The 26,393-nt window shown below is 41.4% G+C and overlaps 1 protein-coding gene across 5 annotated transcripts in view; it reads right to left on the bottom strand.

Moving 5' to 3' along the window:
* Usp48 (ubiquitin specific peptidase 48) overlaps positions 1-26,393 on the bottom strand; it is a 66,956-nt gene that overhangs the window by 10,087 nt on the left and 30,476 nt on the right. For 2 of the 5 annotated variants that reach the window (XM_047548302.1, XM_047548287.1), the window contains 14 exons: positions 26,246-26,374; positions 25,584-25,733; positions 21,116-21,313; positions 19,513-19,627; positions 18,610-18,740; positions 15,168-15,239; positions 10,591-10,715; positions 10,335-10,457; positions 10,013-10,074; positions 9,638-9,748; positions 8,195-8,325; positions 7,537-7,643; positions 5,831-5,935; positions 1,102-1,257 (listed from right to left, as the gene is read on the bottom strand). In XM_047548302.1, the coding sequence (XP_047404258.1) occupies positions 1,102-1,257; positions 5,831-5,935; positions 7,537-7,643; positions 8,195-8,325; positions 9,638-9,748; positions 10,013-10,074; positions 10,335-10,457; positions 10,591-10,715; positions 15,168-15,239; positions 18,610-18,740; positions 19,513-19,627; positions 21,116-21,313; positions 25,584-25,733; positions 26,246-26,374 (1,715 nt within the window). Of the gene's footprint in view, positions 1-1,101; positions 1,258-5,830; positions 5,936-7,536; positions 7,644-8,194; positions 8,326-9,637; positions 9,749-10,012; positions 10,075-10,334; positions 10,458-10,590; positions 10,716-15,167; positions 15,240-18,609; positions 18,741-19,512; positions 19,628-21,115; positions 21,314-25,575; positions 25,734-26,245; positions 26,375-26,393 lie in introns of those variants that run through there. The other 3 variants (XM_047548295.1, XR_007108177.1, XM_047548316.1) reach the window with 3 other exon arrangements.

Here is a 26,393-nt window from a genome sequence, read left to right as displayed (position 1 = left end):
AACTACGCCACATGAAAGTAGCAGAGAGGAGGACTCGGTCAACTTTTTGATATCGAGCAGCGACTGAAACAGATCGAGGCCAGATTTTCTTTCACAGACATCTTGAATGTATCAGCTCCTTGTGCTGATGTTTTGAGACACACCACCAGGATGCTCATCAACAGAATTTTCAGCATCGATAACACGTGGGAACACGACCACAAGCACGTTCACGAAGCCTGCACTGCCACCCCTGATGACCCGCAGCCACGCAGGACGCAGCGGGAGATCAGAGGTGAGCCTCTATCAACAATTTGAAAACACCACCCTATAAAGATAAAAGGTAGAGTTGGCGTGGCAGCACACGCCTATCGCCCCAGTGATTTGAGAGGCTGGGGCAGGAGGTTCGCCAGTTCAAAGCCAGCCTCAGGAACATAGTGAGACCCTGCTCAAAATAAGACAAAAAAGGGGCCAGGATGTGGCTCAATGGCTAAGTGCCCCCGGGTTCAATCCCTGGTACTGGAAAGGAGGAGGAGTGGGGTGGGAGCAGGGAAAGGTAAAGATACTGAAAATTCTATCAAACACTATTCTGGCACCAAAAGTATTGATAAAAGAATTTGATTCATCCTAGTAAACGGGATATCCAGAAGATATTATCTCCCTAAACTTCACAGCTGACTCTGATAATAAGCCAAATGTCTACTAAGTGGTCAAAGAGTGCATGGGGCACCTTAGAGGGGGTGAACAATTATTCAGGAACAACTCGACAGGTGATAAATTGAAAGATTCTCAATGTTTCTCATTGTTGGAAAGCTACTCAAAGCTGGTTCAAGGTTTTACATCTTAAAAAAAAAAAAAAAAAAAAAATCACTTTCACCTTCACAGAAAGGTTCATGGCTACTTTGAAAACTAAGTCTTTTTAAAGAGTCACTCCGATTTGGGGGCATTATTTTGAAATGAAAAAAGCCTCCTCTCTCAATGGCTTAATACTATCCAAGCAGAGGGCTGTTTTAAAGGTCAAACTGAAAGTAAACAGATGAGTGCATGAACGTAGATGCCAAGCAGGAATTCACAAAGGCCTTGAATCCAGAGTGCAACTGAACAAATGTTAGATTTTCTCACCTGAATTTTCAACTCTTTCAGTGTTTGATTAGCAGAAACGAGAAGTGCCTTCTCTCCGCGGACCTTCCTATGCCGCATACTCCGCCGAATGACTTGCTTCTGATAGGCCGTGTAACTCGGATGCGCTATCTTCTGCCGCTTTGCTCCGCCACTGCTCTACAATGAAAATCCAAACCAAAGAAAGTCCTGAAATTATCCAGGGTGACCTTTGCTCATGAAGTTCTTTAGGCAAACAAAATCATTGGGCTTACTGGCCCCTTAACCGTATGAAATTCAAAATAAACAATGAGCAGAAATTCCCTGAGGGGCTAGTTGTGCTGGAACCCCACCAACTCTTGAGAGATGAGCAGGAGAATCACAAGTCTGAGGCCGGCCGTGGCAACTCAGTGAGACCCCGTCTCTAAAGGAAAAAGACAAAGGGCTGAGGACCTAGCTCAGTGGCAAAGCAACACTAGGCTCATTTCCCAGCTGTCCTCCACCCCCCACGAAAAAAGATTATAAATTCAGTCCTAATTTCTTTGTTTTATGTATTTTGTTTTTTTCAGTTTTACGTGGAAGCCAAGCATATACCATTGAGAATTTTAATTCTAAGATTGCACCTTAAACAAGAAATCAAATCTAGCTTAACTAAAAATAAGAAGTGACCTAGTGCCTCTGGTCGTATTAGTGACAAAAGCAGTTTTATGTTATTTTTGCAAGAAAAGAATTAAACCAAATGTAATCAAACACTCAGAACTTAGAGTAACTGGAATGTAAAGCATAGGCAAAAAAGTTAAAAATGAGTAAGGAAGCCACCAGTCAACTCCAGCACGTGGAATAATCTCCAGGAGATCAAACTGGTCTTAAAGTCAAGTCAAGGAAGGCAAAAAGGGGGCAGAAGGGGGTTGGGAAGGTACAGGACAGCTGTAACAGTCCACGGTGACATAAAACCATGCACGCTGCAATTGCAATATGGTTTAAAAATTCCAGTATGGGTATTAGATAGTTAATACAGGTGTTAGGAGTATTTTGCTAGTTTTCTTCTTATGAGCATATTACAAGGATTATATAGGACACTGTCGTTACTTTTAGGATATGCAGGATTAAGCATTTAGAGGTGAAATGTCATGACAGTTTTGAAATGCTTAAAGGTTTGATGAAAAATTACAGACATTTATGGGTTTAATGCACACTGTAGTTACCTAAGAAAAAAACAATATTAGCCAAATGTCCTAGAAATCTGTCCCCTTCTTACCCTAGTGCTGGATCAAACAGGGTCTCATGCAAGCTGAGCAAGCATTCCACCACTGAGCTACACCCCAGGCCCCAAAATATGCTTATAAATGCTCAAGAGGTTAATGCCCAGCACAGTGGTATACACCTGTAATCCGAGCTACTGGGGAGGCTGAGGCAGGAGGATTCAAGGCCAACCTCAGCACCTGAGGGAGACCCCGCCTCAAAATAAAATAAAATCCCCAGGGCTGGGGTTGTGGCTCAGGAGCTAAGCACCCCTGGGTTCAATTTCCCATACCAAAGGAAAAGAAAAAGAGGTTAACAAATGACCGAGGTCCGTCCTCTGGTTGCACAGTTGTCACTGAGCACCAGCTGTGATAAGCAGAGTGGTCAGGGGTCAGTATGGACACAGAGGCCCCACGTGCACCTCCAGTGGAACCCCGCAGGCTGATCAGGACACAGACACAGAGAGTAGAGTTCTGCAGCTGCACATTAGTAAGGCTCAGGAAGCCTCGGTCACCTCTACCCAGCACGGATACACAGGTGAGTCAAAGATTCATTTAACAAAACACTGAGTGATCTACGGGTACCGGGAAGGTGTTTTGATGAAATGTTTTTTTCTCAATCTCGACTGGTGAAGGAAAGAAAGGTCAAATTGAACCTACATTCCACACTTGGGAATATAAGGAAAAATATCTACAATATATTATTTGAGTTTAGAAGCACAAAACACAACCGGAAACCAAAGCCCTGAATATTTAAAAACACTGGTGACACACTGGCTTAAAGGAGTCGAAAGGCTTCTGCTAGAACTATTTTCCTTTTAAATCCATAGAATTTATATCCAACCTAACTGACAAACACCAGTACCCCCGTTCCATAAGGCTTCCCATTACCTAAGTGATACCCAACGCCAAGTGTATGGTTAACCTACATTTTAGATAACATCGAAGGCACTGGGTTGATGGAGCTTAGAGGAGGAGGACGGGGATTTGTTCAACTCCATTAAGGACAAACAGAAATGCATCATTTTTTATTGCAGGGATTAGCGGTGGTAATCGCTGCAGCTATCTACAGGCGGAAACACCATGAGACTCTTCAGGGATTACCTACTCTTTTCCAAACTAGGACAGTCAGACTTGAGATTTTTTTGTGAACCAAAAACATTTAAAACATTCTTGAGAATTACAACATCCAAACAAGGAGAAGGAAGACAGAGGAAAATTACAAAGTATAAAAAATAATTACAGCATAAAAAGCAGTGTTCCCCCACATTCTCTATCATATTTATAAATGTAAAATCTGTTGTCATCCACAACTGAGGAGAACGATTCCACATCTAGTTTAAAAAGCATTGCTGTGGTTATGACCACAATGAATAAAACTAGACATTCAAAAAAAAGCCTTTCAAAATCTAAATCACTTGAAAATGTAAACAGTTTCTAAGCAACTCTTAGATTGAAAAGCAAATCATGAAATAACAGGAACTAAGGACAATAAAAATATATGTATCGATCACACCTAGTTTATTTACTAGGGAATAAACTGGTGACAACAGACAATACAAGATTTGAAAACAGAAGAGAGTCCCAACTGATTATTAAACCATACTACTAATTGACAGTAACTGGGCCAGTATGGCCCTGCCAGGCAAGAAGACATGAAGGAGAACAGCCTGAATCCAGAGGCGTGTCCAGTCCTGGGGAGCACACAAGGCGTGTTTGTAACCTATCAACCAAAAAAGTGAAAAGTCTGTTTGGAGATAAGTGACTTAGAAGGTTGATTGTATATAGAGATGAAGACAAAAACAATGGGTGACAACAGGTTAGAAGGCACAAATTTTTTGTTAGCAAACTCCTGCCAAGAGAAACAAGAGCCCGGTGTGGTGGCCCACACCTGCCATCACAGTGACTGCGGAGGTTGAGAGAGGAGCTCCAACTCAAGTCAGCAAGCTAGTGAGATCGGATCTCCAGATAAAAAATGAACAGGGCTGGGGCTGTAGCTTAGCGTCAAATGCTGCGGGGATCCATTCCCGATACCAAAAAGGAAACGGGAAAAGCAAAGGCCAGAATATTAGAGTACCTGCGTGTGCAATCTCAAGAGACACAAGACATGCACACGTACATAGATTTTAGTAAGACCATTACCTATTATAGGAAAGTAGCCCCTTGAAAATAAAAACCTACATTCCTGCGAAATGCATGGATTTGACTAGCACGAAAGCAAAGGGCAGGCCAAAGTGCACAAATTCAAAATTCAAAATTTAGGAGAACTTTAACACTAGAGCTGTCAGCACAGCAGTTCAAGGAATTGCTCAGCTGGGCCTTAACAGGTGGTTTAAGGTTAGTTTATGAGATCCCATAACTGGGAAAATAAATTCCGATACGTCCTTACAACACTGGGAAAACTACAAGGACACTCTCCTTGGGTAGATAGGTTCAAAACCTGGTCTACATTGAGGGAAAGGAAGTAGCAGAGGCCAAGAAGCCCAGCTGTCTCTGCCCTGCAAAACCTTCTGGTTTTCACAGAAAACGCTAGCCATAATTTGACTACCCCTCGAGCCAAAAAGGAAGATACCTCATTCTTTGAAACTGAACCCGGCCAGGTGCGGTGGTGCACAACTGTAATCCCAGTAGCTCAGGAGGCTGAGACACAAGGATCTGAGTTCAAAGCCAGCCTCGGCTAAAGCAAGGTGCTAAGCAACCCATCGAGACCCCCATCTCTGAATAAAATACCAAAAATAGGGCTAGGGATGTGGCTCAGTGGTTGAGTACCCCTGAGTTCAATCCCCAGTACCCACCCCCCATCCCAAAAAAGAAAGAAACTGAGTAGAAATTCCATGGATTTAAAATATGTATGGAAAACATGCTGGGAACAGGGGGGGTCTGACCTTCTGAGAACTAAAACTCATCTACACATACATCAACCAAATGCCTACACTGTCCTGAACACATGCCGAGACTATGCTTCAGACAATTTCCTCTGGGAAAGGGTAGGAAGTCTTAACTAAAAAGGTCAATCTTGATGGAAAAGTTAAAAGTTGTTCACAATGGCGAACAAGAGCCTACTGCGTCGGATGACCTGGTCATCTGACTAACACTGCAAGGAAGACAGGAGGGTCCACTCTATAAACTCCACTGTTCAGACTATTGCTTATTTTCTTTGAAATATCAGAATCCAAGTTAAATAAATTCTTCATTCTTGAATAACCCAAGAATCAAAGCAACATGCCACAATATGGGGCCTATTTTAAGTATCTTCTTTCCCAGCTGAATATGTTACATTATACTTCAGCCTTTCTTTCTCAATGGTAAGAATCGCATTAATTCTGGAAGAAATGTGGTCCCCAGCTTTTCTGAAGTAATCAGGACAGCTGCAGCAAACCATTAAAACTAAGGAAATGGGGGGGTGGGGGGGCGGGGAGAGACACCCCACCCTGACAGAGACACGCCAGGCTGGGAGTGCCCTTCTGAGACCAGAGGGACCTGTGGCGACGCGCAGCAGCTTCGACACATACTTGGTTAAAGTCCGGATCTTTCTCTCCGTCTGGTTTGGCCTCTTCCTTGTCCTCCTCTGTCTCAGAACTACTCACGTTCAGCTCTGGAGCTGCATCCTTCATCACCTGAAAGTATGAGGACCACAAAGGAAGTGGCTGAGAACACCAGGCCATCGCCACCTCTGTCAGGAGGACTCGTTTCTCGTGGTGGGATAACAGACACAGAGTGTATCAAGAACCATGTGCTGTTTGCTTTGCTTTTTAATGTTAGTTTTTTGACCCTATCACTTATTCTCCTATTTAATGTGCTCACCATGAATTTAAGAGCGCTCTACAAAGCAGGTGTTACCATCAGTCTGATATGATGATTTTATTTTACATAACTTCAAAGTGTCATATTGCCAATACTGAGGACTTTTCAAGATCTGAAATGGCTGAGGTGCAAGGAGCCCAAAGAGAAATGAGACAGGTTCGATGGCACACACCTATACTCCCAGAGACTGGGGAGGCTAAGGCGGGAGGATCATGAGTTCAAAGCCAGCCTCAGCAACAGTGAGGTGCTAAGCAACTCAGTAAGACCGTCTCTGAATAACGAAGACCTTAGCATTGATTTGTGAAGCAGAACCCTAGACATCTAGTGCATAATTTTTAAGTTATTGTTCTAAAAAGAAATAACTAGCATCAAATAACATGCATTCTAGCATCTTTAATCACCAAATTCTGGAAACAAATTAATTTGATCTCCAGAGATCCAGGCCAGGAGTCACCCAAGGGCCATTCTAATAATTATAGGGAGAATGGTCTACAATCCAACCTGCCCTTATAGATGAACACTTGATGCCTCAACTACCTTTTCTTGGTCCTGTCACACCCTTACCAATTCTAAACACAATGGCCAGAGTGACTTTCTAAAACTATAAATCGGGTCATATCATGACCTTGATTAATACCCTCCCAGTGACCGACACCTATACTTGCAGTACAATCTCAAATCCAAGTGTACGTAAGACTCAGAACTCAGTCTGTCGTTCCAGGTCACTATCTGTCCTTGGAACGAACATCACTGAAGAAGAACAGTGGGTACTACAGAGGCCACCAGCCACATGTGGCCACTCAACTTAAATGGATTAAAACCAAGTTCAGTTCCTCGACACAAGAGTCACATTTCAGGTACTCCAAAGCCACACAGGCTTATGGCTACTGTGGTGCTGAGTAGACCCGACACATGCCCTCTGCCACCGAGCACGCTAGTGGACAGCGCTGGTCTAGATAGGTTTCCCTGGGCACATCAGGTTCCAGCCTTCCTTTGCCTGGAACACCTGTCCCAGACTGAACCCCTGGCAGTGAGAGCCGCTTCCCGACTCATCCTCTGGAACACTGGAACCTCTGCTCCGCCAGCCTCTCACTTCACCCTTCATACACTCCCTGCTCCGTGAAGTCATCGTGTGGACGTAGTCTAGTCTGGACCTTCCCATCTGTCGTCTTTATCCCTGTATCCCTAGTATCAAGCCCTTTCCTGTCCACAACTGATGCTCAGTAAATACACAGCAGATTAACAACCAGACGAATCCACAAATAATTCCGTAACTATTTCCAACTCTGTCCAATTTCAAGTCTGATTCCAAACAGCTCTGGTACAAAACTGTGGTATGGTCCCAAACAGTCCTCAGTGGAAATATAAAAGCATGTCTGATCATGACAGTCATGGCCACAGGAAGCACCAGTACCTTTTTATTGTCCACGACTTTGTGGACATAGATGGTGGCTTGAGTGTACTCACGAAGATCTCTCTGCTGCTGGCACAGTAAGCCTTCCCTGCATTCTGGACAGAGTTCTAAAAGGAAGTGAAGCAGAAGTGCGTGAGGAGGTACCATTCAAGAACTGGGGGCCCAGTGGGCACGGTGGCGCATACTGTAATCCCAGCAGCTCGGAAGGCTGAGGCAGGAGGATCCGTGAGTTCAAAGCCACCTCACAAAAGCAAGGTGCTAAGCAACTCAGTGAGACCCTGTCTCTAAACAAAATAGGGCTGGGGATGTGACTATTATTAATAATTTATGGGGCTGGGGAGATAGCTCAGTTGGTAGAGTGCTTGCCTTGTAAGCACAAGGCCCTGGGTTCAATCCCCAGCACCCAAAAAAAAAAAAAAAAAAAAAAAAAATTTTACATCGATTGTTTTATGCTGCATGCAAATAATGACCATAAGGAAATCCATTTACTGTCCACAAATAAACATACCTGAGTTATTTGGTAGTTCCCACTTAGGGAGTCTGAATCACTACAGGATCTTTAATTTTTAGTAGAGAAAACATTATTGACTTAGTCTTCCCTTTCCCCTTAAAATGTCAACATTTAACAAGAGAAACCAAGAAAAATATGAAAACTTACTAGGCTCAGAAATATACTGCTTCTCTGAAGGGTTTGCATCTTCCACTTCAATTCTTGTGATTTTAATTACATGATCCACAACAAAGAGCTTTTGAATCAGTTGCCACTCGGTGGGCCATACGAGAGCTATACTGTGCAAAACAACACGACATGCCTTAAGACACAAGGGGTGTAAGAGAAACGACCGACCCATTAGTCTGCCGACTCCGAGAACCAACACCAATATTCAATGCAAGGAAACCGGGGAAAAGGTACAGAGGAAACCAGGTTTTTCATACAAAGAGACGTTACAGTAACAGGGAAATACTTCAATGGTGGACGCCACATGACTCAGTATGTTTCAGTAGAAACACAAGCTGGGTGAACATGGTCTGATGCAATTTTTATAGAAAATCCTCAATATGCAAAACATTACTATCTGCAGGTATTATTCTTTAAAAGAACATATTCTGAGACTGACAGCCCTCAAATTTAGGGCAGTGGTTACTAGAGAAGAAGGGCAGGAAGGAGAGAAGGAAGCACATGGGTCTTCGATTGTATTTGCACTGTGTGCCCTTTACGCTGACGGTAGCGTACATCGACTTGCTTATTATTAGGTATTTTCCTAAATGTCTGGCATTTACAATAACGGGAGCGGGAGGGAACTGGCTAAGAACACAGAAGAAAATACACGTTCACACTCGGTTCCTTCAGATGATTTTTAAAAAGCAATAAACTAATCCAGCATGGTCCTGAGGGACTGGGGCGGGATGACTGGCGGCTGGCCTCACACACGTGGCGCGTGCGCTAACAGGAGCTCCACTCCCGCGTGGGAACTTTCTATTTGTGTCTTTCAATTTGTTCTCCCATGGCCTCCTCGCCATGTTGGAGGCATACCACCTTCATGTACACAGGGAACTAAAATTATTTAATGAGATAAAACGGCCACAGCCAGGCAATCCTCTCAGATGCGTCCCTCTGGAGGCACGTGGGGAGTGGAATACGATTCGGTGTGAAATGTTCAACTTCCAGATGGCCAGCTCTACGGCGCTGCGATGCTGCCACAGCCCCCTCCTCTCTCTGTTTTCTGAAGCTTGGCAGCCGCAGGAAAAAAACCATAACCAAGACTGTGTTGATTCTGATTCTGGAAAAGATGTCTGCCTAGAGACACGATGCTGGCTGCCAGCCGCTTGGGAGGAGGAAGGGGGACGAGTCTGGTCAACAGGACAGACAAGGAAGGAGCACAAGGAACACAGCAGCCCAGGAGGCCGTGGCCTCGTGGGAACAGTCTCTTGGTCTTTCTCTTTTCAAAGACAACTGCTCTCTCTACAGAGCATCCAAAAGACTGTAATTTAGTGAACAACCAGATTCTAAAAATAGAAAGCTTATGTTGGATGAGAAGTTTCCAGAACATATTTTAAAAACCATTAGAAGTAGACAATCAAAAGAAGAGAAGAAACTCACAGTTTCGAATCTTCTTTGGTCATGGAAGCAAATGTAAACATGAGTCCCCCATGGGGACACAGAAGGGCGCTGTTTCCAACTGATGACACAGGGCTGCATCTGGTAGGTTTTCTATTCAGAAGAGACAGAGGATAAACACACCTCACCATTACATAAAGGGAAGATTTAAAAAACAGTGATTATATAAAACTTAAAAGATATACGTAAAAGCGTCTTTGGTAATAACCGTTTGAGATTATTTAATAGAAAAGAAAAATTTCAGTGTATGTTCGTGAAAATAACCAAGAAGGGTGCCACAGACACAAACAAACCATGAACGCTTAAAACAGCACGAGTCAGCTCCAAGAAAGGGAATAGGGAATTTCTGGTTTCTACCTGACAAATTTCCGCCATTCTTCTACAAAGAACTGGGACACGATATAGAGCACATCCGTATCCTAGAACATAAAGTCACAAAAAAGAACACATTAATTCACCCCATTCTTCACTAAAATCCCTCACAGTATAATGTGGGTTTCCTTATTCAAATCCTGCAGTAACAAGGACGCAGCCCTCTGCTGATAGCACCCGCTGGAGGGAGCCCATCAGACCCCTGAAGGAGGGGGAATGGGTGCAGCTCAGGCGGCTCTGGGACAACTCACTGGGATGCGGCAAAGGCCTCAAGAGAGGCTTCTGGTCCTTAAGGGATGCGCTGTACCTCTGGCCAGTTACTGAGACAGGGTCTGTTTTTGTCCTGGAACAAATTTGGAAGAGAAGTCTTTTGCTCGTTGGCAATCATCTTATGTAAGGCTTCATTTTCTTCACCTTCTCTTTCTAAAATCTGAAAGAGAATGAAGCGATGGTTGTCTGCTGTGACAGCTCCGACATGCCGCCTCTGCCCACCCACTGGAAGCACGCCCTCACTTCCCCTGGGACAGGGCGGAGGCGCCCTCGCTCTGTGGAGAGCGCAGTACCTTGCACTGGGAGCAGCACTCTCTGTAACTTGGAAACTCGGGCGCCTTTGGGAAGTACTGCTGCAGTTTGCTCCAGGCCTCTTTAGAAACAAGTCTTCTTTCATTTTCTGATATGCACAACTCCCCTGAGGTTTAAAAAAAAAAAAAAAAAAAAAAAAAATTACATTAAAAAAAGATGAAAAAACTCTCATTTGCAAAAATCTCTGATTTGTTCCTGGGGTCTGGCACACACACATGCAACGAAAATCAAAAACAACAACAAAAAATCCTCTAAATTTTTTATTTCACTTTAATTCTCAAAAAGCTACCCACTATCCCCAATTTTCAATCCTCATTCTAGGTCTGTGGTTGGAGAATCGAGAGACTGAATTGACGGCTGTCGTGGTTGGCTAGGCCTCACAGGACTACGGGCCTGCAGTTCCCAATTTCATAAGCAACCTACTGATCAATCTGGAAAACCTCCAGGCAGGCTCCAATTCGCTATGTGCAGTCTATCTTCAAGAACCTCTGCAATGTTCACAACTTTCAAGGACAACAAGAATGACACTAGTCATGGCCACCTGCCTCTTCTCAGATCCCAGAAGTGTCAAGCAACCTGTAACCTCAGCAGACCTTCCAGAGTTTACCATTTTGTTGCATACACTGAGCTCTTCGGGGACTTTCTCCTCTGACTCTAATTGTGGTGGTATTTTCTACTCTTTCAGCTGTTCCCAGAGACAAATTAGTGAACCACACTTGTCTTCAGACACACCTTAAGTTTCCCAAACCACTTGTTTCTATGCCCATTGGCAACGTACCTATATGTGTATTAAGAGTAATGAAGCCGAAGAGTTTCTAAATACACAATACGTACCATGCAAAAAATCCATAGAGATATAAACAGAAATGTGAATTGTGTATCAGTATAAGGTTGTACCAAATTGTGATTTGATAATTGATTTGATCCTTTTTTTTCCCCTCCCCAATAAATTCCTTACTTATATCTGAGAATAGGCATGTTGGAGTAAGTTTTTTTAATTTGAGGAAATTAAGATGAATAACCTCAGAAAATAAACATACATATATTGACTGTACCACAGGCAACAGAGCAGGTGAACACAGCTGGAAGGACACACAGATCTGTCTCAACCACATCCCATAATCCTAACACCTCAAAACCATCTTCTCAACTTCTAGCCCTCACCTCTTACTGTGCTTTGAATAATCCAAAGAAAAGATCATTCTGTTTTCATAAACTTACTACCAGATAGACTAGTCATAATATATATATTTATATATATATGTTTATTTTCTTTCTGAGAAGGCTATTCATCTTAATTTCCTGAAATTAAAAAAAACTTACTCCAACATGCCTATTCTCAGATATAATTAAGGAATTTATTGGGGAGGAAAAAAAGGATCAAATCAATTATCAAATCACAATTTGGTACAACCTTATACTGATACACAACGCAGTCATCATTAAAAAAAAAAAAAAAAAAAAAAAAAAAAAAAAAAAAAAAAAAAAAAGATTTAAGGTAGACTTCCACAACCTGATTCAGAAGGAACTGTGTGGTACCCTTTGTCTATTTTAAAGAGAGAAAAGCCGGGGGGTGGGGGGGGGTGGGGGGTGGCTAGATCAGCATGAGCCCTTATCCAGCAAACCCAATGTCTTGGGATCAAGCTCGGCACCAGGCCAAAAAAAGGGGGCGGCAGCTGGGGGCAGAGACTCTTCCTTTGTATTTCTGTGGTACAATTTCATGTGGTTCAGAAACGAAAATGAAGGAAACGAACACACATACACACACACACACACACACACACACACACACACGAATCAACAGAAGGCTGGTGTGCAGCTCGGAGATAGAGCATGTGCCTGGCACATGTATAACTCACAGGGATAGGAAAAACAATCCTAACTTACTTCTGCGATCAGTATTATCTCTTCAATTTTTATATCTTATTTTTTTTTTTATGCAGTGCTAGGGATACAAAAGATTGTGTGATTTTTTTTTTTTTTGGGGGGGTGGGTTGTGGTTAACTAAGGATTGAACCCCGTGGTGCTGTATAACTGAACTACATCCCCAAGTCTTTTTTATACTGTTGTTATTATTATTATTATTACTTTTAAATCGAGACAGGTCTCCTTAAGCTGCTAGGGCCTCACTAAGTTCCTGAGCTGACATTGAACTTGTGATCTTCCTGCCTCAGGTTTCTGAGTCAGTGGGATTACAGGTTTGTGCCGCCCCCTGTGCCCACATGCCCGGACAAAAGTATTTTAATAAGTCATTTACTGCAGTTTAATAGGTAATAAATAGAAAGTCACTCTACTTAGTCATGTTTCTAAATTTAATTTTCTGTCATTTTTTAAAGGAGTAGGATTCATTCAAGTGTGAAGAACAGAAACAGAAGTCTTGCAGAGGTAATGGGGACCCAACAGCATGTTGCTCTATCATTTAACCTATTGATTTATTAATTAGAATTGATTAGCATATCAATTAGTATGTTAATATATTAGAATAGTGCCTGCAACTTCACCATAATCAACTTTAACATGTAACATACAAATTTTTAGACATTAGATTAGTACCCTGCAATAAGAAACGTTTCTAAAATATCAAAAGAGAACACCAACCTGAATTCGTCCTCTGAACACTCTTTCAATAAAAGATCGAAATAGTTGTGAGGGATGTAATCTAAACATAACTGGATATCCTAATACGCAAAAGCTTCTTCTGGCAAAAATATAAATCTACTTTAGGGACTGGGGATATAGCTCAGTTGGCAGAGTGCTTGCCTTGCAAACACAAGTCCCTGGGTTCGATCCCCAGCACCGCAAAAAAGAAAAGAAATGAAAATGTATATAAATAAATCTACTTTAAAATGAGATATGATTCTGTATAAACAGCCCTCCCTCCCCATCCCCAATAAAATCTAGTTCATACTGTAATACTTTTGGCGAAAGAACATCCAAAGAGGAATTAAAAAGCCCCCAAACAAGAACTGTACAAGTTCTAAGCAAATTAGGTAAAATAAAAAAAGATATGTTACAGAAGATCGGAGGTTACTCACTTAAAAGAGTACATGGGCTCAGTTGGTAGAGAAGGCAAGCACAAGGCCCTGGGTACAATCCCCAACACCACAAGAGCATACGGATATGGAAGATCCATGGATTTATTACATCTGCCAAACATGCTAAACATAAACAAAATTGGAAGAGAAAGGAAAAAAGCCAGAAAAACGCACCAACTGATGACAGAACCTCCAGATAACACTGATGCGTAGGTCTGTGGGGATGGAACCCAGGGCCTCGTGCATGCTACACGTACCCCCCACTGATTGTGCCCCCAGTCCAAAGTCAAGTTTCAAAACTCTATTTTTCAGTGCCTACTAAAACATTACTAAAATACAATGCAAAGGTTTTCTTAAATATACCAGCCACGATGATGAACAGACAATAGAAGAAACAAAACTTTTAAAAGGCTAAATAAAGATGGATGAGAACTAAAAACAAATTAAATTGGCAAAGTCAAGAAGTATTCAGATTTACTATAATGCATAACTGCTCGCCCAACCCAGAATCAGGCATGTGTAAGTCAGAAAATGCATTGCCTATTTAATTTTTAAAAAATAGTCTAAGAGGACAGGTAGGCTTGGTGGCTCATGCCTATATTCCCAGTGGCTTGGCAGGCTGAGGCAGAAGAATTCTGAGTTCAAAGGCAGCCTCAGCAATTTTGTGAGACCCTAAGCAACGAAGTGAGACCCTGTCTCAAAATAAAAAATAAAAGGGCTAGGAATGCAGCTCAGTGGTTAAGCATCCCTGGCTTCAATCCCTAGTACCAAAAAAGGAAAGCATGGCTGGACACAGGCACCACCTGTAGACCCAGCCACGTGGAGGACGGTGGGAGTCCAGATGTTCAAGGCCAGGTGGCCAACATGTTGAGACACCATCTCAAAAAAGGGCGAAAGCTTTGGAAAGTAGACCCTTGCATAGAACAGACTCTCATCTCACACAGTGAATCCCTTGTGGGACCACAGTGCAAGTGTGTTGTAATCGAGGGAGCACTCACCACAACCAAGGAAGAAACCCACAGGATTAAGTAGGGTTAGATTTATTGCTCACTAATAGCAACTAGCTCATGGCATGTGGCATGTAGCAAATAGAAAGTACCAAAGAAACCAAACCAGAAAGAGCCTAACAATAAAGGAAAATCTTTTCTCCAAGTGTTCAAGTTGGATGAAGGTGTAGACATGGAAACAAAGTCTTCCCACCAAACTCACACGCCTTTGATGCCATAGGTGACAAGGAACCTGCTTGCTAGGGACTGCCTCTAAATACAGGTGAGACGGGAGGTTATATTTTGTGCAAGGTAAGAAGAAAAGGCATGCAAGACTGGCAAGCCAGGCAGGCAGGAGAAGCCCGTGGTTAAGACGGGCAGGACAGCAGAAGTGTTAACCTCGAGCGCAGTTCAGATCCAGGTCCTGCAGGACACTGCCACACCGGGTGAGGTACCTGGAGCAAGTGTAGGACAGTCACCAAGGCACGTACCATTCACCAAGGTCGAGCTAATAACAGGTTCATGCTTCCAGCTTACCATGTGGACACAAAATGTCTTCATTGAAATTTAATTCCTCCTCCTCTTCTTTTCTTTCTTCCTTTGATTCATCTAATCAAAAGAAATACAGATAACTGCACTCACAGATGGACTTAAGTTCAAGGCAGCAGACACGCTACTGTGCACAATTTTGAACAAAGAAAACTTTCAATAATTTTGAAAATTAGATTCAACTGATTCCTACACAGTTCTGTTCAAAACTATTACATTTCGCTCCCTTAAAAGGAATGAGAAATACCTCAATGACAGCTAACTTTAACAATTTAGGTTATGCAAGAAAATGTGCAGTTTTTCAATATGAAAAATAATTTACATGCCCTATTAATTCTAGTTAAAGTCTTCAGAATATTTTGTTAAAAACCATGTTACTCATCTACATGACATGTCACTTTCACCGACCTACTCTTGTAGGGGTTGAACAGAAAGCTCCAAAGGCAAATCAAGTAAGAACTTTAGCATCAAACATACTATAAAAAATTTGCTTCTTTTCCTATTAACATTTCTCTTTCATTATCTGCTTTTCCTACTTTACCTATATACTATGATACTACCAATTTATAGCTATTGTATCTACAAAGACCAAATTTTGTATACACAGGGAACATGAATAAAGACGTCTTAAGTACTGGGGGATTAGAATAAAATATTCTTTATACACACAAGGACCACTTGCTAACCAACAAACGCCTCTAGTATGGCGAGGAGTAGTGCGGAGGTAGAATGCTTGCCTCGCACGCACGGCCCTGGGTTTGATCCCATTGCTGCAGAAAAGCAAAGGAAACAAACAAAAAACTCAGGCAGAGCCAGGCAGAGAGCTTTGAGGGAGGCGAAGGTAGAAGCACCATAACTCTGAGGTCAGTCTGGGCGATTTAGTGAGACCCTGTCTCAAAACAAAATATTTTTAAAAGGCTGGGGCATTAAGTGGTTAAGTGCCCCTGGGTTCAATGCTCAGTACTAGGAAAAAAGAGGGGATGATGCGGGGCAGGAATGCAGTTCAGGGTGGGATGCTCCTGGGTTCAGTGAAGTACTTCAAAACAAACAAACGAACAAAACACCACAAACAAAAAACCAACCTAAGGGTCTGCGGGTATTAGGGAGAAAAGGACAAAGGCCAAAGAAAAGATGTGACATCGTAACTGTGTCTATTCTCTGGGTCACACACAAACACAAGGAACTTTTCAAATGAGAAGCTGGTCAATCTCAATGAAAACTTTTGGAAAACAAAGCTCAACACTTCTACGTCATTTTCCTATATCAGACTGATAAAAACTAATGTGATTGATATATTCTTTTTTTTTTTTTTTAATATTCTTATTAGTTGTTGATGAATCTTTATTCTATTTACTTATTTATATGCAGTGCTGAGAATCGAACCCAGAGCCTCACACATGCTAGCAAGTGCTCTACCCCTGAGCCACAACCCAGCACTAATACAGTCTTCATGTTGAAAAAAGGATGCAGAAACAAAACTCTAATATGCGTTCTGAGGGAAACTTATTAATATGTCCCAGTATGTGGCAAATATAAGTAATTTTTTAACCCAAAAATTTCTTGGATTTCATCTCAGAAATAATCTGAAAATTTGTAAAAATATCAGTGCAAGAACATACAAGGGTGGTAACTACTTCTACACTTTACACACTAGTTATAAAGAGTTGAAAGAGAATTGGGAGAATAAATGTAATATATTCACATCATAAAATGCAGTCACCAAACTAAAAAAGCTATGTTATTGTGCCTGGAAGGGGTACACAGCTGTGCTTGTAAGAGCTGTTATTAAAAGCCACTATGTCAGGGGACCAGGTCTTGTGGGAGGGCTTTGAAGTGCTACATTGTTAAATTTATGCTGCATTAAGTTTTTAAATTTTTCCAAAGGGGGAAAGGAGAGAAGCCTATTATCCTGAAAGCAACAAGAAAAAATATTTTTTCAGCTAGGCCAACATCAAGGTGCTTTTTATTATGACATCCCACTTTACTTAAAATGAAGGGACCGACATTGATAAACAAGGAGGCTCAAAGAAACCGCACACTGTTATGGCAACACCCGCAACAGGTGTGCTTTTTAAAAAGATGGGGGGAAAATACGAAACCTGAAATCAATGTCAAATTCATAAATATTCTAATCAAAAGGCAAAACTCTTCATATTTGAAAATGTTTTTTTTAGAAGCACAACGGAAGGGGCTGACGGTGTTGCCTGTGCCCCCTGACATTGCCCACGGGCCCCAGACCGAGGACGTGCTCAGAGTGCTGAGGAGGAATGGTGACAACTGTGCTTCCATTTTCTTCAAAAATGTGATGACCACGCGGCAAGGTCTATGCCAGATGAATGACACAGAATGCAAGATGCTTAATGTAGAGAATACCAGACAGCTCAGGTAAAAGGTCGTGAACATTAAGGTAATTAGAAATAAATACATGTTATGTAAACACTAATATTTGGAAATGAGAAATTAAGTGGGGTTGGGCATACAGCTCAGTGGTAGAGCACTCGCCTTGCATGTGGGAGGCCCTGGGTTAAAACCCCTGCACCACAAAACAAAAGAGAAAACAGAAAAGGGAAATCAAGTGAAGTAATTGCACATGGATCCCTAAATGTGGGTCAATGCTTAGGGTAACTATGCTCTGACTCAGTAAGTATCATCACATCTCCAGTCCCATTTTAAACCTAAAAATAATTTCAATGCCTTCATTTCCTTTGTGTACTAAGTGCAGATTACAAAATAAAATTTAGTGATTTCAGTTGCAGTTAACACAATTTCCTTTTTGAAAAATGTTTCAGATTTCTTGGGTGTCTCTTAAGAATTTACAAGCAAACAGCTATTTGAAACCTGCCCTCTCTCTCAATGGAAAGCACAGAAGTGCATACATGTTTTCTTGACCAGAGCAGCCCCAGAGTGTAACATAGAACTACAACATACCAAGCTTAAAATATGCTCTGCAATTTGCAGATTTGCCTTTCTTAAAACGTTTAAGGTACAGCTAAATTAACATTAATTTTCCATGTGATTAAGTAGACGGATCTTGAACCCAGAAGCATAACTGATTATTAAAGAATTCCAGGTGAAAGTGAGTCTTTGTTTAAAAATCTTTTATTTGTCTGGCTACAGTGACAGACAGTAATCCCAATGACTGGGAAAGCTGAGACAGGACTGCAAGTTCAAGCTCAGCCTTGACAACTTAGTGAGACTGTCTCAAAATAAAAATAAAAAGGACTGGGGGACGTAGCTCAGTTCCCCACGGTTCGATACCTGGAACCCACCAAAAACAAAAAACAAAACAAAACAAAACACGTATTATTTGCCCTTATACCTCTTTTGAGATACTTAGACTGAACCAAAGTTGTCTTTAAAATTACAGAGGGGGATTAAATCAACTCTACTGTGAACAAACGTCTCTGATTTCACAAGGAGCCCTCGGTACCTTTGCTGAAGCTGCTGCCGTTCACTTTGCCATTGCTTTGGTCTGCTTCGCCATCTTGCTCATCTAGTTGTTCAAGGGCGAGCTGGCGCCAGCTCCGCAAGGAGGATTTCCCCACCCAGAATCCATCCGTGCTGTGCAACAGAGTGACTGTTAGGATCACCGGCAACACTTCCTCTCGTGCTCCTCCTTTCTATCCCTGTGCTGACCGCACCAACGTGAAGCCCATTCAGAGTCGGCTGGGGAATGGTTCTCTTTAACCCATTCCTCATTTCCGCCCTGTTCATGCCTCCTATGCAGACTTGCAGGTATCTGGCGGTTTGTTTCCGTCCTGTCCTGCTTCTCCCACGTCCTATACACTTAGGCTAATCACACCAGTTAAACAGGCATATTCTTTCACTCAGGTTCTACTCACAATTACATACAGCCTTACATTTTTAGATCTGTGTTCCACGTCCACACACACATGCATTCACATTACTCCGTGTGCTGTTTGTAGAATGACCCAAAATAGTCAACTACATTAATCTTCATTGCAGAGATATAAAAATTAAACTCAGGTATCATGAGTCCTATCCATGAGTAATTTACTGGTCCCTGAGCAGAGGCCCCTGGTAGGGTGGGGCTCAACACACCCCAATGCACTGGATTTGTCTGACAAAATGTCCCACTGGGCTCCGCCGGCTGCCATGCTTACTTCATCCTCCCGCAGGGGTCCCCAACACCGGCAGGATGCTTTTTCAACCCAAGGACGCAAATCACTGCAAAATTTGCTTTTGATCTGGTTTTGCCATCTATTTCAACCTTCTTATGGAAACCCCAAGTTCTTTTTTTTTTTCCAATAAGATGCTTAATTATTACTTGGAGATTTTCAGTATACCATTATCAATATGCAGTGCAACATACCCCTTTACTGTTGCTTTTAGGAGATTATTGACAGCTTTGTAATCTTCATTTAGCTGGTTCTTCAGACGCAACACGCGACAACGCTCTACTACACATTCCTTACACAGGGCTTTCACTAGAAGAAAGAGTGAAAAGACACTTCATTCACACATGCTTCCTTAGGAAATGCTGTTAACACTTCATAAAACACAGATGAATTCTAAATTGTCACAAACTTTGGTAACATAGTATATGGGTGTATATCCTCAATTATTTTGGTGATTTGAATTTCAAGACAGCAATATTGTTATCTGTATGAAGAGATAAAATGTTATAATTCACTATAACTATCTAAGCACAATGCGCATGCAATAAGATGATAATCACGTAATTAAGGCTGGGGGAAGTCATTATATCTGACAACTATACATGGAAGGACCTTCATGTAGAGGTCATCTTCCAAGAAAAGAGCAGTTTAAAAAAAAAAAAAGAAAGAAAAGAAAGAAATATAAAAGGCCTGACTGAAATATTCACAATTCTAGGAATCATATGAAATGTGATTCTCTGAAAAGACCTTTCTGTTGACAGTGTTTGTTCCCTGGAACAGCTTATTCATTTCACCAGATTTAGAATGGAAATTTAGAAAGCAAAACTCCAGGTGTGTGTGTGTAAGAAGGACAGAGTCTGTAGTTAAATGTCAGTTAAGAGTAAGTTGTACACAATCAGAAAACAGCATTTACTTTAGAAAGAGGAGGGGCTCGTGTAATTTCCTCAGCCTCATGTGCAAACAGGAAGAGGCCTGTGCAGCCAGTTCTTCACTGAAAAGGAAAACGTTTCCAGGCGGCCAGAATCCAATGGACTAGGGATACTTTGTGGCCGTTCATAGCTCTGCGCGTTCACAGAGTCAAGCAGCTGCCATTCATGAACTAAGTAACAACCTGCAGTACAGACAGTCGCCTAGGGGGCTCCACAACCTGTCAGCAATCCCCAAGAGCCTTGGAGGAACAGGATGCTGAATCCACCAAAGGTTCAATTATCTTGAAGAGAATAATGTAAAACAAACTAGCAGGGAGTAGTTTTCTTCAAAGGCTCCTATTTTGTTTACTTGGTAGGGGGCACTGGGAAGGGACCACGACCAAGCTTCCTTGAGCGACACTGATGGTTTAACTTCTGCTGTTCAACAAACCCTCTTCCAAAGGACAAGAACATGTGGTCTAGACCTCTGGGACAAATCGCCAGACCCCACTGAGAAGGCCCACGTACGCTATGGTTTTTTAAAACCAGGGATTGAACCCAGGGGTGCCTGACCACTAAGCCGCACTCCCAGCCCAGTTTTAATTTTCACTGAGATACGTAAGGCCATCCTAAATTGCTGAGGCTGGTGCTGAACTTGCAATTGTCCTGCTTCAGCCTCCTGAGCCACTTGGATTACAGGCATAGGACATCATGCCTGGCCCCCACGAATTCTTTTTTTTTTTTTTTTTTTTTGGGGGGTGCTGGGGATTGAACCCAGGGCCTGAACCCAGGGCCTTGTGCTTGTGAGGCAAGCACTCTACCAACTGAGCTATCTCCCCAGCTCCCCCCTCCCCCGAATTCTTGATGCAGAAAAGACATCCAGAGTTACCAGTTAGTCTTGGGCCTCCTCCGTATCTACTGTAGAAAATATCCGCCGCGTACTCAGATATTCTTTTCATAATTGATATTTTGTCTGGATGAAGCTTGTCATGGGAGCACAGGCAAGCATGATTGTCAATAGGCTTGGTGGGTGTCGACTCATCCAGCCACTTTTGAAGCCATTCAAGGGAGACGAACTCATAGGGCTCTGGGGAAGAGAGCAACAGAAAGACACTATGTATTCTACAGTGTTTGTACCAAGAGATCCAGTCACTCTTCTCAAAAGACAATGCGGACTCTGTCCAAAGTTAGCAGCATTGTAGGATCACTGTTCAGAGATGTCTAAAGAGCGAGGCCACGCCCCAGTTAATTGCCTCCTCTGCGTTAGGGGCCAGGTGTGACGCACCTGCACAGCGCCCTAAGAGATCGGCTGGTATTATTAACCACATTCTACAAGACGCATCCACAGAGAGAAGTGTCTTGCTTGGTAGCACAGCAGAGCTTCGATCAGGACACCCATGTCTGGGGACTACCAGTCATGCTCCACACTGGCTCATAAATAACACAACATCATCCTTCACTATGTTTACTTCATCAATTACTTTTATAAACACTTCTCACAAATGTGTGACATACATTTGAAATTTTTTTAAAAAACCAAGACTGAGCTCTAAGATAGTGATTATCCTCATTGGTTACTACCACACTTAAAAAGCCCATTACAACTACTGGACTTTTCTGCATCCGAGATAATACTGGTGTCAATTTGTCAATTAAGAAAAGTTATTTATTTCCCCCTCCGAAATCCATGTCACGATCCATTCATTATTACTTATTTCAAGAAAGCAACCTATTTTAAACAAGTTCCAGGGGAAAGCACACTAGAACTGAATTATGATCAATTTTTCTGTTGCAGAAATTGAAAGATAAACCAAGCATGAGTTTTAATTTGGGGAAAGGGAATTCCAGCATTCCCTAAAAGTCAAAATTAAAAATAAAGGGACAGCTTTGATTACTTACAAAGGTCTCCAGTGAGTCCCAGCATAAAACATAGAAGAAAACATACAGAGGTTGAATTCACATGCTTGTATTAGATGCTACTTTAGGTGCAATCTGAAGGACAGATGCTTCAATTTAATGCCATTTTGACCAATTTAACACTCCAGAGAGTTACATGTCTAGAAAACTAACTCATTTTAGACTTCTCAATTTTTACAAAAATCAAAATGTAGAACTGTCAGGTCTCTACTTGTGCTAAAACTGGACATCGTCAAAGAGCTTTCGACAGGGAGGCTCTAGGACAGGCAAGAAGGAAGAGCATGAGACCTCCAGGTGGGACCAAGGTCAATCCAAGTTCTGCCAATGAGAAACTGAACTTGAGCAAGTCACTTAAACTCTATGCTTCAGGTCTTTTATTTGTAAAATGAAGGTAATAATACCTGCCTTCTACCTACCTCACAGGGATGTTGTTGAGTGTAAAAGATAAGATATATGAAGCATTTTGAGCTTTTTGGAAGGAAAGAGATATAGAAAAGTTAATTATGCATTCACACAATATATAAACGAGGAGACCTTAAGATGCGGTACAGGTAACAGTTCTGGCATCTTATAACACAGTAAGATTAATTATTTTCTAGATACCTTGGAATTTCATTTGCTATTTATGCAGTTTAACCTGCAAGGACAGAGCACACTGGGTATATAAAGAATGCAAAGATAAATGATCACTAAGAGCAAAAATAAAAGGCTCAGCATATGTAATCTTGCCCCAGGTACATCATATACATTAAAACTTTGAGTCATGTGCAGACTCTCAAAGAAGGGAAAATCAGATCATGATACACAGTAATTATTCAAAAAAATTTACTAGGTGTTCTAGTTCACCCAGAAGCTAGAGACAGGTGAAGAGAAGGCAGTGTCTACCTTTGCCAACTGAAAGAATAAAAGATCAGAAACCACCCATTATAAGGAAAGGATTTTAAGAAAATTCAAGTGTACACAACATTTCTTTCCCAGGAAGTATCTGCTGGAAGCAAGGCCCAGGATGACCCTAGCGCCCTATGACTCAATGGCAGGTAGTTGAACATTTCCATTCCCCTATTAGAGTCCTACTGAAAAACTTCCCAGCGAAGTTTGCTCTTCGAGCTTTTGAATAGGTCAAGATAAGATACAAAGATTTAGAAAAAGCATGTGTGGTTTTGATTTTATAAGAGTAGAAGAGAACAGAGGCTGGGTTCATACTGTGATCTAACAGCACACATATTACACCTCAGCCTGTTTTCCAGATTTCATTTTAGTGTGCTGGGGGACCCATAGTGGCTATGTTCACGGGTCTTTCCATTTTCAATTTATTTTTAAGAACTGCATGGATCTCTCCAAGAGCTTCCCTGAGAACTGGGGTGGAGCACAAGGCTTATAACCAAGACAGACTTCGCTTGTGGCAAAGTTTTCATGCTACAGATGTATCTCTCCTTAAAAGAGATTTGTAGCAAAGCTGTTAAAGTTGGCCCCTCGTATCAGTCAACTGCCAAAGTGTTGCTTTCCGAAGGCATGGCAGCCCGCTACCAAGTAGGAGAGTACACTCTCATGGTCAACTTGAGGATATCAGACTGTATGTCATCTCAGTGACCGAACCAGGAGAGCAACTGTTAAAATATTTACCAAAGGAAAATATCAGAAGTAACTCTGAACCAAAGTTCAAAAAAAAAAAAAAAAAACCAGATTCTGAATGCAACAAATTTTCTTTTGGAAAGATAGAAGCCTAGAACAATCATAGTATCAAAGATATTTGAACAATTACAATACCAAAATATTTGAAACACTTTACCTAGAGATAATTTAAGTATGTTTCAAATTAAATAACAAGAGCCAAAAGGTTCAAGTCCTCAATGATGTTAGGGTAAGTGGCCCTTTTAAAAATATGTTCACAAAGATTTAGAAAATGCACAATAAAGACTTTACCAGCACAAAACCATGATCATTGACTTTGAGATTCTTACATCATTTTAGGACAATGGAACTTCCCACGTTGTAAATAAATTATTACTAATGGACAAAAAAAACAAACTTTGTAATTGATAAAAGTGTAAACATGGAAAAATACTCTAAAACATCAGCACAAGTTCATATATACTAACTAAGACAGCCATGGGATGCACAGTGATAATTTGACATATAACATCTTTGGACCATAAAGTTTATAGAGTGGTTCACAAGTTTCACAGCATTTGTTTCTTTCTTTCTTTGTTTCTTTCTTTTTTCTTTGTTTAGTGCTGGGATCCAACTCATGGCCTCTCGCGAGCCAGGCAAGCAGTCTACCACTGAGCTACACCCCCAGCCCTCACAACAGCATGTCACTTTAGATCCAGGAAGTCTTTTTTCTCTTGTGCAGAATTCAGGAAACTGTGAATAAAGTTCAGAAAACATATTTCTAGGTTCCAGCTCCATTGAACAAAGGCGTATAAATTTAGAGATGTGAATCATGGGTTCATTTCCAAAAAAATTTCCTGTTGAATTAGCAGTCCAATTCTTTAGGATGATCCCAACCCTCAAACAACGTTCAAGTAACAGTTTACAAAGAAGGGTCAGAATCAAATGAAGAAGCAGTTAGAAAACTTTTTTTTTTTTTTTTTTAAATAGTCATGGGGGATTGAACCCAGGGCCTCACACATGCTAGGCAAGCGCTCTGCCATTGAGCTAAACCCTAGCCCCTAGAAAGATTTTTTTAAAGCTATTCTTATGGCAATTTATAGTCATCTTTTGTTTAAAATTATAACCGCAATGGAAAAACATATCAAAAAGACAAAACCGCAGTGCAAGCTGCCTAGAACTAAATTGCCTTCCATCAGCTGGAATTGGGTTTGGGGAATTGATGTCTATGAAATGACAAACATAACTTATAACCAAAGGCATGTCAGCCTTCAAAAGGTTGGTTTCCTTTTTGAGACACTGGATACATTTGGAAACTTAGTAAAAAGCATGAGCTGGACTACGTGCAACAATGTGAAGAAATCAGCAGGGAGCTAAAAAACTATTCTACTCTATTGTAACATCTGATAATAAATATCAAGTTAATCAAAGACTGTAAAAATCATACTCATATAATGAGTACATATGACTATTAATACCATTAGGGCACAAAGTATGCAAACCAACAAAACAAACTGTTTCCAGTGAAATGCTATGAGATATGTCTTCAGAAAAGAATGCATATCTCAGCAGGGGGGAGTCCTGTCTGCAGAATGCTGGCCTACACCTTACAATTGATTAACAGCTTCCCTTGAAAGTACATGATGAAAACCATAGGGAATGCCACACACCACGTCATTACTGGTTTACATAGTAATTTCAAATGTATAAACTGGCTGTAGTTGAGTATCAGAAAGAGCAGGAAAGTCTGCTCAGATACATTTTTTTGTGAACATAAACAACACAAGCCACTTAATGACAACAGTGCTGTCCCAGAATATCTTACAGACCAGCTCCAGCAGGTAACCTTTGGTACAGCTCCTTAACCTCTTCGTGTTTTGCTTTTCCTTTATCCACACTTTGCTTACGCATCTCAGCCATTTCAATACACCACTCCTCAAATTTGGAATTATCCCGATCTACCAGCTCTTGAAGAAAGGCTATTGAAAAAAAAAAAAAAAAAAAAAAAGATGAAAAATAACTTTATCCATATTAATCCCTCGATTATATTAAGTATTGGCTAAAGCTTTGGGGTCAACTTCCTACTATGGTCTCCCCTTCTGGTAGAGAGTCCTCTTTGACATCACCAGTCGCCTAGAACCACCAAATGGCTCAGAAACACCACTTTGAAACAGATGGTGCAGTGAGTGACTCTTTGCTCTATTGACTGAACATGATAAAAACAAAGGTCTTAATGGTTTTTCTAATTGTTTTAAGATTGTTCTTCCCATTTTGGGGTTGGGGTGGGGAGGGTAATAGAAGCTTTCTGTCCAAGGCTCTTTACTTCAAAAGCTCACAACTTAAAAAAAAATCGTAATTATTCTTTTGTTTCACTAACATTTATGACATAGAAACAGCCTATCATAATAAAATTCATTGGGTGCTTATCATTAACCTTTGATCATGGCATTCCAAAACATGTTCCCAATATAATCCAAGGAAAGGGGATTACCTGGAACTTCGACCATCGTGTTGGGCTTTTCTTGGGTCTGCAGCCGATAAACCAACATGTATGCATTTCGAGAGCAATGAGTTCCTTTGCCACACTTTGGTTTTCGGGTCTGGGACTTAGAAGGTTCTGCTGGGGTGGAAACACCAAA

Source organism: Sciurus carolinensis, chromosome 1, assembly GCF_902686445.1.
Source record: "Sciurus carolinensis chromosome 1, mSciCar1.2, whole genome shotgun sequence".
In the NCBI taxonomy this organism is placed as follows: Eukaryota; Metazoa; Chordata; class Mammalia; order Rodentia; family Sciuridae; genus Sciurus; species Sciurus carolinensis.
This window is presented reverse-complemented; position numbering and strand designations above follow the sequence as displayed.